Here is a 15360-nt window from a genome sequence, read left to right on the forward strand (position 1 = left end):
ACCCGAACTAACCACAGCGGAAGAAAGGTGGAGGTTCGAAGTTAAATATATGATACGTACCGACTAATATTAATGAATAAATAAATAAACAAATATAAACAAATTTTGGCAATTATTATTTCAAAATGGGAGGCAAAAAATCCAAAGTAGAAGAATCCAATGCAAACGTAATTAATTCCATTCAGGTTATTGACCATATCGAAGCATTAGAATTTATCAAAATCTTATAGATAATATTAACAATTCGCTCATATGTATTTAATTAGCGAGCTTTGTATGGCTCAGCAACTAAAGACATCTGCCTTTGCACTGATGTGAATGTTGGAGATTCGAGTTCAACGCTCAGCTCCCGAAAAGCTAGCTGATGAAGAAGTGAAATTCAGAGACATGTTCTAGTAACCATCGCCGTTTGTAAACTTACAATTTTTCTCTAATATCAATTACATTAACAATTTGCACTTGCTTCAATTTGTTTATCAAATTAAATACATAAAAATAAATTCTTAAAGAAAAGATACATGAGCCGAGCAGATGGTCTAGACAAAGTATAATTCTAAGGGACAAATATATACCCTAATGGAGAAATGGGAAACCATTCTGAATAAGCTTGTGGAAGAGAAGACCTTGGCGGAAAAATCTTATAAGTGTATCAACAAAAATACAACCATACTAAGATTTACTGTGTTGAAACACCTCACGACAATATTACAATCATTAAACAATATAGGAAAAATCATACAAAGGGTATACAGCTAAACATCAGATAGAAGCACAACACATTTTTTCCAGTGTCAGGGATAAATTGGTATCTTCACTTAGTAGATATAACGTTGAGGCATTAGTCCCAACGTCATTTGAAAAGGAAATAGAAATAGATTTTGCTGCCCTATTGCCAGAGACTCAACCCAATTTAGGGGAAGTCCTAAAAATTGAAATTACTGATAAAAATTCGCAAACAGAAAGCGACAAAATGCCAGAAACAATAGTCGAATTTTTAAAGACTGCTTCGTCAGTTCTGCCAGAATTCGATGGTAAAGCTGAGAACTTGAATAGCTTCTTAGATGCTTTGGATATCCTAGAACAAATTAAGGATACCCATGAAGCTATAGCAGTTTCGATGATAAAAACCAAGCTGAAAGGAACAGGGAGAAACCAATTAAGCACTGAAAGCTCAATTGGAGCAATAAGACAAAAATTTAAAACAGCAATTAACGGTGAATCAGTTGAATTTTTGACAGCAAAACTCCTGAACATCCAGCAACGTAGTAAAACGGCAAACCAATGCACTGCTGAAATTGAATGGCTCACAAAATCGTTGGAAGGCGCTTACATATCTGACGGACTAACAGCAAAATTAGCACCCAAGTATGCTACAAAATCAGCTGTGAAAGCTATGAGTAAAAACAGCTCCAACGAAAAGGTAAAAACAATTATGCAACCCGGAACTTTCACAACAATGAACGAAGCTATATCAAAATTCACTAACAGTTGCACAGAGGTAACTGGAAATCCAAATTCAATATTACATATTCGCCAAAAAAATCAGTTCCGAGGTAACTTCCGCGGGAGTTACCAAAACAATAATTATAGAGGAAATTATAGACGTTCTTTCAATACCTATAATAATAATAACAATAATAGTAGTAACAGACAAAATAACCAAAGATCTGGTCGAAATTTCGGATCGCGATACCCGCAATAACACCAGAAATGTCCGAAATGTTACACAACAGGAAAACCAACAAACTCCACCTCAATAAATAAAAAATTATATATTTTCAATTTACACCTTAATAGCTACATATCTTCCAGAACAACTCTGAATGATTCCATATCAACCCTCCTAATCGATACGGGAGCGGATATTTCAATAATAAGAAAGGGTCAAATTGACAGTAATGTCACTTTTTTAGAATGCGTGGATGTTCGTTTTATTATTTGTTTTATTTGATTTTAGTTTTCCACGTCGTCGACGCTTTTTCCTCTAGTCGGAAGTGCTCCGCCATCTTCTTCTATATTAGTATCTGGTGTTGCCAATATTTACAGAATATGATGTGCTTATAGGGTTACCATTAAATAACCGTATACTACGTTCACAATCTAATCTTATACAATGTTTACAACTCGTCCATTCCTGGCCATGGATCGCCCTCGATCCTAAAAATATATTAATGGCAATTAAGCTAAAGGATCAGTCACTGCATCCTCTCTACCAATGTAGCAGTTATCGGCTTTACTCACCCATCTCCGAATGCGATGGGCTTCAATGACCCCATCGTATGAAAGCTGGGTCAGTTGACAATTCTCAGTGTCACGAATGACATAGCGATAATTCCCTAATACGTAGTGGACAAGGTAAGGTCCTTTATAAGGTCCTTTATACTGAGGCAAAAATTTCTTATTGACACCTACGGCCGTATCAACATTTTTTATGACTATGTAGTCTCCTACTTCATACGTCTTGCATTTAGTACCAGACGCAGAGAGCCGTTTTGAATCATATTCTTGCCTATTTTTAATTTCTTTGGAGGCCTTTTCCCGAATAGTGACCAATTCTCGATTTGCATCGGAATATAGTTGCCCTTAAAGTATTCCGTAAATTCATCAATTAAAGTTCCTTTTTGTTCCACCCCAAATAGCAGCCGACTGGGTGTGTCACGGCAGGTGCTATGAACCGAATTATTTATAGCGTATTCAACCTCCAGCAGCTTTTTACACCAGTCGGCATGGTTTATTGGATCCGTTAATTTCCCTAGCATTGTTTTAATAATCCTATTTATGCGTTCAACTTGCCCGTTGGCTTGTGGAGAGACGACAGCAACCTTAACATGGTACATATTTCGTTTGGAAACAAAATCGGCAAATTCCTCTATCACTAATAATTCTTCTAGGGCGACTGTAGTAGCTAAAATACTTTTCAAGTGCGGCAGTGCTAGTGGAATTTGTTGGATACAACTTAACAAATTTAGTAAAGGCATCAACTACCACTAATATGTGCTTCCTCTTTGAGTTTATAGATGGTAATGGACCAAAATGATCGATATGCAATGTATCAAACGGAAGTGGAACTTTTGGTATTGCATGAAAATTTCTCTCCTTGGCCCTGGGTTGAGTTGCGTACATGAGGCATTTTAAACAGTTTCTAACAAACATTTCTACCGTTGCTTTCATATTTGGAAACCAATAATACATGTCTAGCTTACTAACTGTATTATCAACGGATTGATTTCCTAATTTTTCGTGAACCACTCGTAAGACATTTGTTTCCATTTCGGAGGGTACATACAACATCCTTTTTTTGTCGTGCTTAATCGTATATATCAAACAATATATTGGATCAAACCCTTCAACAGCGCTTTCGGTAAGACGATTTCTCAAGGAAGTCTCATCCCCCTCCTGTGCTATTTGAATCTAAAATTCTACGTCGTTAGTATCTATAATTAAGGCTATCTCTGCCCTACTTAAAGCATCAACATGTCCCATTGAGGCTGCTTTCCTATGTTGTATTTTATAATTGTAGTTCTCTAGTTCAAGCGCCCACCTAGCAATTATTGAGTTCAGCTGCTTCCTTTCTAAAGTCATGGTTAATGAGTTGCATTCCGTGATTATTTTAAAAGGCATACCTTCCAAGTAAGTTCTGAATCTTCTTAAGGCGTAAATAATCGCTAAAGTTTCGAGTTCGAAACTATGGTACCTGGATTCAGCGCTTGACGCAGTTTTTGAGAATTAAGAAACTGGATGAAATCTTTTGTCGTCTTGCCTCTGTAGTAAGACAGCACCAAATCCAATTGTACTAGCATCACTTTAGAGTGCTCCTCTCCACGGAAATCTTTAGAAAAAGGCGAAAGATTTATTCGACAACTGAAGAGAAGCCACCCCAGCACACCGATTGGTACCAACTTGTTGGGCCGAAGATCAACGGACATTGATCCGTGTTTAACACCGTGGGGTGGGGTCTTCGTAGACAGGTACCCACGTTAAGCACTTATCGACTGTACTAGCATCACAGTGCAATTCTGTTCTCTATCACGGTTGTATATTGCAAGGACTGGACTGTTGGACAGTCGAGATTTTAGTTCATTAAAGGCATTGAGGCAATTCCCATCGAAATTGAAGTCAGAGTTTCTCTTAAGAAGGTTTTGAAGTGGCTTGGCTATTTGCGAAAAAGACTGGACAAAACGACGAAAATATGAAAAAAGTCCCAAACAAGATTGTAGTTGTTTCTGATTGACGGGTATTGGGAAATCGCGTATACTCTTAATATGGGAATCATTTGGTCTGATACCTGATTGTGATACTTCATAGCCCAAGTAGTCTATTTCACAATATCCAAATTTCGATTTAACAAGATTGAGTTTTAGTCCTCGCATAGACAACCGTTCCAAACAGTCTTAAGTGCATCTTTGTGCTCTTCAAAATCCTGGCTGGTAATAAGAATGTCGTCCATGTAGACTATAAGCGTCCTATATAGGCGTGTTACCGATTTTTTTCGGGTGTTCGGTTCCCCAGGAGGCCTATTTTCACCCATATACATACAAACTTAAAAAATTCTTATGAGTACTAAACAATACTACTCAAAAATAAAATATTGTACGTTAAAACTTCAGGCACGAATATGACAATAATATATACATACACATTAAAAAAATAAAAGTTTAAAGTATAATTATTACTAAACAATACTACACAAAAATAAAAGATTGCACGTTAAAACTTCAGGCACATATTTGACAATACTAAATACATATACTATATACAAAATATCAAAAATAATACATTGCTCTTTAACAATTCAGGCTAATTGATAAAAATATTTACATACATATTTACAAATCCGCCCGCAGTGATAGTCCAGGAGAAAAAGCTTACGTCGCAAGTTGACATGGTGGAGAGAAGGGGCCTCTATTTAAATGTACAAGTTGCTTGGAAAAGTACGATACGCGCATATTTTAAACTACAATAATTTACTTATATAAAGAAAAAACATGTATGCCCTTAGAAAGGATAAGAAATGCGAAAGTCAAGAACAAAGAATGAGCGTACAACCTATGTGAAAGTCTATTTTAAAGACACCCAAATCGACAGAATACTTCTAATTGGACATGTTTGAACTATGCAGATAGACACCCGGACTTGAAAATAACTATTTATAAGTTAAATGCCTAAATGGTATATATTTAATTTTAATGTGGGCCGATTTTTTATTAAAACTATTTAGTAGAAAATATGTCCGAATTCTTATAAAAACACATTTTACAGTGTCGGGGTTGCAATTGCTGCAACAATAGTACGGCTCTACCTCTGTCATTTTTTCAAATAAAATTTGAGAAAACCCAACCCTATGGCACGTTGCGTCAAAATTTTCCGAGAACTTTTTTTCTAATTTGGACATAAAATCGACAAATTCTGACGGAGGACACACGAGGTTACAATTTGCAAATTGCTTCTCCTGAGTGAACAAGAATTCTTTCTCTGTTATTTCAGATCCAAATCTTGGAAGAGGCACTAAACATTTATGAAGTTTGGAATATTTGTAATACATATATCCACAAAAATAAACAAATGCACTACGATGTAAAAAACTACTTTCGTCGAAATCAACTGAAATTTCGATTTGGACATCTTTAAAATTATCTGGTTTCGGCCTAGGTAGGCCTTGAAATTCCTGCCAAGAAGTGTCCCTTACTAAAGCGTCGTTACAAGCTGATATAATGGAGTTATTGGAAAAATCTTCCCACTTATCCTCAGGCAAGAGTTCGCAGTTCCCTCTATCGACGCATTTAATATAAGCTGTGCCCCAGGCTTGCCTAAAGAGATACGAAAAACGCTGCGGAGTTATTTTCGAATCAAATAACCCTCCTCTACGTATATGGCCAAAAAAATTCTCTATTTTATCTTGGCAAAGTCTACGTGTATATAAAAAAGTGAATCCCTTATGTGACAAGAATCGCCACAAACGGCGTAAACTACTGATATTGAGGAGCCAACCTTTGATGAACCTATATATGTTGGTAATATCAGTATCGCCCTCGTAGACTTTAATAGATTTTAAAAACCCTTCTGCCTCTTTAAAAAAATTTAATTGGTCCGCAGTACCTTGAAATGGTTCTTTGAAATTGCCTACATCTCCAAAGTAGATACTATTAAATATGTTGAACAGTTTGTCGAAGAAAAGGACGAACTCGGCAGTGTTAAAAAATGATGGAGATTTAGAACTATTCAATTGCCCGGAGCTGTAGATTGCGAACATTGCACTTGCCACAGAATTACTCAAAACTTGTGTAGCTAAATGTACGCTCATTTTATCGCAATGTTTCGGTCTTATGTGTTTTGGGGTTAGTTTGTAGGTGCAGGAAATATCATGCACAGAGCTTTGTTCATAGAGATGCACAATATCCTTCCAGTCTACGGGGCGTTCTTGGAAATATACGCGATTTTTCGCATTTTCCAAACAATTTCTAGTACTTTTTATAAGGTGTGGAGGATCAAAGAAGTACATAATTTCCTGACCGTTAACCTCGAAGAAGGGGCTTTCAATAGAAACTCCTACCAGATTTGCAAAACCTACGAAATTTGCCCCTTGATCGGTAACCATTTGGCAGGGGTGAAGTCCAATACTCTGGAGCTGACCTATTATTTCGAAAATATATTTTCTTAAAACATCTCGTGGGCATGATTTGTTCACAAAAAAATAAGCTAAAGGATGAGTCCAAGACTCTCCACCGACGCCTTGGACAAGAACAGCGAGAACGCTTGAAGCTACTCTAGAGGTGCGATTTTCGTCGCCATAATCCTCCAGCCCTATAATTAAGTCTCTATTTCTTTCGTATTGGACAAACACTTTTAAGGACATTTCATCACAACAGATGGAAACATACCTTTGTGCATATGTGAAGCCACGACTTCTTAGCTCCAAAGCTTTTATGCTGCTGTAGTTGCAGCCAGGGTTACGTGGCCAACTTTGAACAAAGTGTTCAAGTGTTGTTCTGGATGGCCACGTTAATAAGGGCTTCAAATACCTATAGGCTATAGGGGCAATAAACTTAACTGCAAGAGCTAGCGTTTTCAGTTCCCTATCAAATCGATGCCCATGTGCATTGCGCTGGGTATTTTTTAGGCAATTCCTCACACATAGTGCTACATGTGGGGGTAACATGTTGCATAGCTCTTCGACTTGACTGCCCTGCCTTGCTTCAGTCAAATCTGGAATGACCTGATCTGATCTGGAGTTGAAGACCTCTTCTAAAACTAATACTTTTTTCCTTAGCTGCCCCAGCTCCTCATCTTTTTCCCTCAACACTTCCTGGTATTTTCTTTTCCTTGGAGTTCCATCAGTGAGGTAAATATCTGTTTGAGTTTGTCTACTATTAGCCCATGTTGCAATGAGAGAACTATCTAAAGAAGAGTTTAACTCAACAGGGGGTTGATGGGTCTTCTCCTCCCTTTCTGCCTCAATGGGCGAAATACCTATCGGTTGAAAATCTTCTACACCTAAAACTATCATACTCTCAGCTGTACTCTCTAAATCCTTTTTTCCTTTAACTATCACTTTAGGCTCTACAATTTTTAAATTCTTATCAGGCAAAGCTGATTTGATAAGAAGACGCCCCTTTCTCATTCCTTGAGAAAAGTGCCTTTGGCAAGCAAAAATGCATTTGGGGGTCGGGCCAGAAACCCCCAACAGCCGCAACCATTCACTCCGCCTAGTTAAAGCAAAACAAAATAATAGGTAAAAAACAAAAAAAAAAACAAAGCATAAAAGTGATTTTAAAAATTAGTGGGGAGCAACAAAAGAAATAATTGAAGCTAGCAAGGTTATTACAATAAAATAATATTTGCAAACAAAAAAGCGGAATTATTTTATATTAAATGTGGGTAACCTTTAACCATTAAAAATAAAAATAAATGTTCAATTCAAACAAAAAAGCGGAATTATTTTATATAAATTATGGGTAACATTTCACAATTAAGCTGTAGCTTAATAAGTTAGTGGGAACTCACGTTGGGTATATAATGTTAAGTCTCGCCCGAAGTTAGACATCCTTACTTGTTCGATGAAAATGATTAGCTGGAACTGCTTTTTCGCTCCGGTTCGGGGCCAATGAAATAGTACCAAGAATGAACTAGAAATCAGCTGTACAATTTTACACTACATCGTAACTATCGAAAAAGGGCCAATAAAGAACTAGTTCTAAAGTGCAAATTTGGATATATTTAGGAACTAGTGAAAAAGTAATGCAGCGGGGACAATTTGCACCGCCTAGCACATGGTCATGTAAAATTCGCCATTTGAAATCACGCAAAAAAAATAGATAGATGGCAAACTATTAGTCGCTCAGAATGTAGTAGAAATGAACTAGTTTTGAACTAGAGATTCTCCTTATACCTATATGACACTACTTTATTTTCTGTGTTTTTCTATTATATTTTTTGTTGCCTTCCCTCCTAATACGATTTCACGACCGGTGTGTGTAAACTAAATTCCCAAAAACGAACGAAATACAAGGAAATTACAATCTAAAAACATTACAATTGAGCTTTAATTGTTTTATTACTATTTACTTATTATTATTTACTACTATAGGACCCGGCAGACGATGTCCTGCCCCAAATTTGGCCAATCTACATACATTTTAATAAGCCTTTTCCGTCTGACTGTGCCCACATTCCACATAGCCACATTCTATAAACACATGAACCCGACGGGATCCCGGACGGATACCGAAAACCATTCAGATGTGATCCCGGTATTTACCCCAAATGATCCCGAAAACCTCCCGAAATGACCCCGTCGAGATCCCCGACGGATCCCGGAAACTATGCAGAAATGATGCCGGAAAGGTCTTCAAATGATCCCCTAATAGTCCCGAAATGATCCCGGACGGATCACGAAAATCATCCAGAAATGATAGCGGAAGGGATCCAAAATGACCCCGAAAAAGTCCCGTAATGATCCCGGAAACAATCAAGAATTTATCTCTCAAAGGTACGCAAATGATCCCGAAAATACCCCGACGAGATGCCGAACGGATCCCGAAACCCATACAGAAATGATGCCGGAAAGGTCCCTAAATGATCCCGGAATAGTCCCAAAACAACCCGAACGGGATCCCGGACGGATCCCGAAAATTATACAGAAATGATCCAGGAAGGGTTCCAAAATGATCCCGAAATAGTACCGAAAAAGTCCCAAAATGACCTTGGCGGGATCCCGGACGGATCCCGAAAACCATCCAAAAATGATCCCGGAAGGGCCTCGATATGAACCCAACGGGATTACAAATAAGGCGAAGCTAATTTTAGAACCATTTTAATAAAGCAGCAGACGCGTTGAAGCGAATGCAGAGTTACATAGAAACATACAGGTAAAGCTAATAAAAGCATGCTAATAAAAAAAATTTATGGAGGGCGGATGGCGGGAGGAGAAGGAGAGGACCACTGCTCGTTTTTCCAAAATTGTTTAGATCTCGATCTGTATGTGCCAGATACCAAAAACTATTGATTTAGGAGAAAATGTATATTGAATTATAACAATTTATAGATTTTACACCAGAAGGGAAGAGAAAGGGGGGAGGGGGGGACGGAGGGTGTCACTGCTCACTTTGTAAGCCCTCGACTTATTTGACCCATTGGGTCTGTGATATTGGTGAAGGCCAGTATACGTAAAGTTATAATGTGTAAAAATTATTAAAAAGTAATAGTTTGAAGGGGTCGTGGGACCCGCACCCCCCTTGCCATGTTCGAAAAAAGTTTCGCTAGTAGACTATTGTCTGTGTCCCAAATTTCATCAAAATCCGTGTAGCCCTTCTGGCGTGATTCAGTCACAAAGACGCAAAAATATATTAATTAAATTATAACTGGTCCTAGGGAGCGGGAACCTCCCCCTTTTGAAAAATATATAGTTAGTAGACCCTTCTAGACTATTGGCTATATGCGTGCCCAATTTCATCCAAATCGGTCCAGCCGTTCTTGCGTGATTGAGTCACAAAGACAAAGGTCTGGACAAACATCCAAACTTTCCCATTTATAATATATACTAGATTAGATGTATTTTCTGGAAAGCCGAAGGTGGAAAAATGGTTCGGGAAATCTTCGGCCACGAGCAGCATTTGCATTATATTGTCTTGAAGAATATCTTAATAATAAAATTTTTAAATACACATTTTTACTGAACTTCATGATTGAACAAATGTGTGTATGTGAAAGAAACAAGTTTTTCAATGAAAATTAAAATTTTAACAAGTAAAAAATTCACTATTCGGTCAACAAATATAGTCATAAAAGATTCAGAAAGCTGAATTAAAAATGATTATAAATTTTTGATCACCCAAAGTAAACACATTTGATTCAAATATGTTTCCAAAATTTGACTGAAAAGCTATATTCAGTTTTTGATCATTAAATTTAAGTATATTTGGTTATTCTTTTTGTTGGTTTTTATGAAATATTAAAATTTAATCATCAAAGGACTTCAAAAATTATGCCAAAAAGTGATCGAAAAATGCTTTTCAGTTTTTGATCATCAAAAGTATTCATATTTGATTATTTCTTTTTCTCAATTGTATGCTAACTCATTATTTAGTCAGAAAGAGTAATCAAATTGTATTTATATGTTAGGAAATTCAAAATTCAATCATTTAAATGCTGAGTGGGCGAGTCAAAATAAAGTAGTGTCATACAGGTATTATGGTATGGTATGGTATGGAATTTAATTGACAATTTATAAAATATATTTGGTAAAAAGGTAAGTCTAGTTGAGGTGTCGACTGCTAATACGCGTCGAATCAAAAAGCAGAAAGGTGTCAGAACACATGCCTTGACCTCGACAACAATAATCCAAAGGCAGAAAATGAAAATTTTAACTAGTTCAAAAGATATTAAAGAAAAACACGAAAAATTACCCGAGAGTCCCTCCGAAACTGGGGGTGGGATTCATAGTATTTTTGCGAAGAACACCTTTTTGCATTGGAGGCCTGCGGCCGCGATTATAAAAAATTACCCTGACCGGTCCACAATGGGGTGGCATCAAAATTAAATGCGTGCAAAATCTATTTGTACACACAATTTTTGCACGCGTATTAGCAGTCGACCCCTCAACTAGACTTTTACCGGTAAAAATTTGTATAACATATAGAAAAAAATTTTAACATTAATAGTCAACTCACATTTCTGCCTCCAATGGAAAGGCATGTAGTGGAACTCATAATCCACATCCACCGATGCATAGGTAGGTAGGTTGAACTGGCCGGTCCATGAGGACCTCACATAGACTGATTGAGTCCGTAGTGTTACCAGAAGTTTGTTTTAACGACCAAACTGAAAAACCCTATCAAAAACCAGGACCTATGTTATAAAATAACTCCGTCCTCTTGGCAAATACTAGAAGCTTCCTAGGACTTAAGCCACTTGCTGCTTCTAGATCTGACAGCTGTATCACTCCTAATAGCTGGAGTCTTAGCCTGGCAAGTGCAGGGCACGAGCATAGAACGTGCTCGATCGTTTCCTCCTCCAACCCGCACTTCCTACACCTGCTATCACTGACCAAGCCTAATTTAAAGGCATGTGACGCCAGAAGGCAGTGTCCAGTCAGAATACCCGTCATGAGTCTACAGTCCTCTCTTTTTAATGATAGAAGCAACTGTGTTAGTCTAAGGTTGTAAGACCTACACATAATCTTCGACACTTTACAGCCCCGCGCTTGAACCCACGCCTTTTCTGCTTGGTCGATCATGTGCACCTCTCGCCTTCGCTTAATCTCGCCTAATCTAATTGGGACGTCTACGGAGCAAGCTTCAAGGGATGCGCCCTTTTTAGCTAATTCGTCCGCTTTTTCATTCCCATCTATTCCCATATGCCCTGGGACCCAATATAGATGTATGCTTCTCCCTGTCCCGATTCTCTCCAGAGACTGCTTACACTCTAACACGCATTTAGATGATGTGCTATGCGAGATTATTGCCTTAATTGCTGCTTGACTGTCAATATAAAAGTTAACACGGTTGCAGCTTAAGCTATTCTCTTCCAGGGTTTCTACTGCTTTGGTTACGGCTAATATTTCCGCTTGGAAAACGCTACAGTAATCCGGCAGCCTGTAGGATCTGCTTAATTCCGGATCAGCGCAGTATACCGCAGACCCTACTCCTTCCACTATTTTGGAACCATCGGTGTACACATGTATCGCCTCGTCCGCCATTTGCGCACCCTTGCGCCAACCGTCCACCTCTATTGTGGCCTTAAGATCTCCCTCAAAGTGCAGGTAGGGAATCATGTAGTCTGTTCGTCTTGTGACTGAGGACGCTATACTACTATGGCCATATGGTCGGCGCTCAAGCTGCCCCGAAGCATCGAGCCTGGTTGCGGTCGTTAACGCTTTGTTCTTTGCTACCAGGTCTACAGGTGGAATGTGCAGAATGGCATACAGTGCAGCCGTCGGGGTTGTTTTCAGGGCTCCCGTAATGCAAAGCATCGATAGTCTGCATACCCCCTCTAATTTTCTGAGGTATGTTGTTTTTTGTGTGGCTTTCCACCAAACAAGAACTCCATAGTATAGAATAGGGCTTACAATCGCTGTAAAAACCCAATGAGAAAGAGAGGGCGATAGGCCCCACGTACACCCCAGCATTCTTTTACATGCATAGAGTGCCGTTGAGGCCTTCTTGACCCTCTCCTCCACGTTGAGCTTCCATGACAGCTTACTGTCTAGGATGATTCCTAGATATTTTGTGCAAGGTTTCTCCTGTAAGGTCACCGCTCCTAACTTAGGCCTGGTCCAATTTGGGACCTTGTACCTCTTTGTAAACAAGACCATATCCGTCTTCTCCGCATTGACTTCCAGCCCGACATTAGATGCCCAGGTATGAATATCCCGAAGCGCCCGATCCATCAAAGAACTAATCGTTGGAAGGCATTTTCCACTTATGACAATTGCAACGTCATCTGCGTAAGCCGTAAGTTTTACGGGTCCATCATCGAATTGCCTGAGCAGTTGGTTGATGACCAGTGTCCACAGCAGGGGTGATAGCACCCCTCCCTGCGGCGTGCCCCTGTCCACTGATTTCGTGGCCTCGTACAATCCCCATTGTGATGTAATCTTTCTGCAATTTAACATGCAGCCGATCCATCTGATTAAGGCAGGATGTACTTTAATGTAATTAAGACCATCCATAATCGCCCATTTTGCAACATTATTGAAAGCCCCGGCAATGTCCAAGAAGACTCCCAGAGCATACTCCTTATATTCCAGGGATTTCTCTATGCTTATTACCACCCTATGCAATGCGGTGTCTACCGACTTGCCTTTGGTGTACGCATGCTGTGTTGTGGAGAGCAGCTTATCATCCACGTTGGACTTTATGTACACATCTATCAGCCTCTCAAAGGTTTTGAGCAGAAATGATGTTAAGCTAATGGGTCTATAGTCTTTGGGATACACGTGACCGATCTTCCCCGCCTTTGGTAGAAAAGCTACACGAGCAGTTCTCCAAGAGTGCGGTACATGATTCAGTCTTATGCACCCATCGAATATTATTTTAAGCCATTCCACGACCGCCCTACTTGAGACTTGTAGCATGGCCGGGAATATACCATCTGGGCCCGGCGATTTAAACTTAGAAAACGTCTTCACTGCCCACTCGATCTTGGTATCGGTCACCAAGCCCGGCACCACTAGCTCCGTGATCGAAGTGTGAGTGATATCTGCTGGTTCTTCTAAACCGTCTCCCGATGGGAAATGTGTATCGAGAAGCACCTCAAGGGATTCCTCACTATCACGTGACCATTCCCCGTTCTCTTTCTTTATTAGTCCCTGGACTATGTTTCCCTTTGCTAGGACTTTTTTCAACCGTGCTGTTTCACTGAAGCACTCTATGTCCGTACAGAAACTTTTCCATGAGTTTCTCTTCGCCCTGGTAATTTCACGCTTGTAGATCCTCAGTAGATCCCTGTACTCGTCCCGACACGCTTCGCTTTCCGCGGTCTTTGCGAGTTTAAACATTTCTTTTACCTGTCTTCTTAGAAGACTCAGCTCATTGCTCCACCATGGCGGCTTTGCTTTTCCTCTGAATCTTCTTAGAGGGCAAGCTTTGTTATACGCAGTCATAAGCGTCCTTGTTAGGAATTCATTCGACTCCTCCAGTTCCTCTACATTAGCAACCTCTTTGGGTTGTCCCAGTTTCGTTTCTACATGTTTCTGGAATTTAGTCCAATTCGTTGCCCTAGGGTCTCTAAAGGTTCCTCCCTTCTCTACCCTCTTTAGTGGGATGCTGAAGCTTATATACGCATGGTCGGAGAAGGATGGTCTATCGAGAACCATCCAATCATACCTTGATATATCACGCTCGGAGCTCAATGTAATATCCAGAATATTGCTGGATGTTGGACCAATGTATGTAGGAACATTTCCCCTGTTGGCTATCTGCAAATTGGTTTGCAGGATGTAACAAAATAGAGATTCGCCTCTCTCGTTCGTATCTGCTCCTCCCCACGCATTGTGGTGCGCATTTGCATCTGCGCCTATGACCAACCGACCTTTGCGCCCTTCCTCCTGTACTAGCCTTTTGCACTCCATCGGTGGAACCTCCGCAGCATGGGCCATGTAGCAGGACGCCAGGATAAATGCCTGCTTATTCTTTTGCTCAACGGCCACCGCTACGAGATCCTCGGTGATGTAATTAGGCAGCATATATGAATGCAGCTGTTTCCTTACCATTACTACAGCTCGCACCCGTCCTTCCGTTTGTGCGTAGTAAACGCCAAACCCGCGCGCGCTAAGTCCAGAAACCTTTCCTCCCGATGAGAGCCACGGCTCCTGCATCAGCGCCACGTCAAACGAACCCTCCTCAAGGGTTAGGAGGAGTTCGCTCGACGCCACTTTACTGTGTTGGAGGTTTATCTGTAGGACTCGCAGCACCATTGGGCTGTTTGTCCCCCTCCAGCACCTTCGTCTTGACGTCGTCGTCCTCCTCTTGCCCTTTTGGTTTAGAGTATTCGAGGCCCCCTTCAGCCCCTCGTGAATGTTGTGCCGTGTGTTCCTCTGTGCGAGTCACAGCACCATTTAGCGGTTGGTCCTCTTCTAGCACGTTCGTGGTGACGTCGGGGACCTCCACCTGTCTTTTTTCCCTTAGGCTTCTGAGGTCCTTTTCGACTTCGCCCACTTCCAGCGTGTTAGGATTTTTATCCTCGGGACTTCTTTTCCTGAGTCGCATGTAAATTTTGCCAGTGCCAAAGGACATTTTGCCAAGCTGCGTGTACAAAATATCCTCCGCCTGCTTGTTTATTTGGAAGATGTAGAACTGACCATCCTCGGTAGGCCGAGATACAGTAAGTACCTTCCAATCCTGTGTCGGTATGTTCGGATTCTGA

At 40.0% G+C, this 15360-nt stretch overlaps 1 protein-coding gene and 1 non-coding gene across 3 annotated transcripts in view; both read right to left on the reverse strand.

The window, feature by feature from the left end:
* The window catches only part of LOC137246673 (uncharacterized), a 42684-nt gene extending 30550 nt beyond the window's left edge, over positions 1-12134 (reverse strand). The window contains exons 1-2 of one of the 2 annotated variants that reach the window (XM_067777695.1): positions 11166-12134; positions 8002-8123 (exon numbers count right to left, since the gene is read on the reverse strand). Coding sequence is in view for 1 of the 2 variants with exons in the window: in XM_067777694.1 (XP_067633795.1) it covers positions 11166-11167 (2 nt within the window). In the remaining variant the exon portion in view is untranslated. The remainder of the gene's footprint in view (positions 1-8001; positions 8124-11165) is intronic. The other variant, XM_067777694.1, reaches the window with a different exon arrangement.
* LOC137247334 (U5 spliceosomal RNA) lies at positions 3756-3881 on the reverse strand. Its single transcript, XR_010951807.1, has one exon. It is a non-coding gene; the product is annotated as a U5 spliceosomal RNA (small nuclear RNA).
* Positions 12135-15360: the final 3226 nt, after the last annotated feature.

This window comes from Eurosta solidaginis, chromosome 3 (genome assembly GCF_040869045.1).
Source record: "Eurosta solidaginis isolate ZX-2024a chromosome 3, ASM4086904v1, whole genome shotgun sequence".
In the NCBI taxonomy this organism is placed as follows: Eukaryota; Metazoa; Arthropoda; class Insecta; order Diptera; family Tephritidae; genus Eurosta; species Eurosta solidaginis.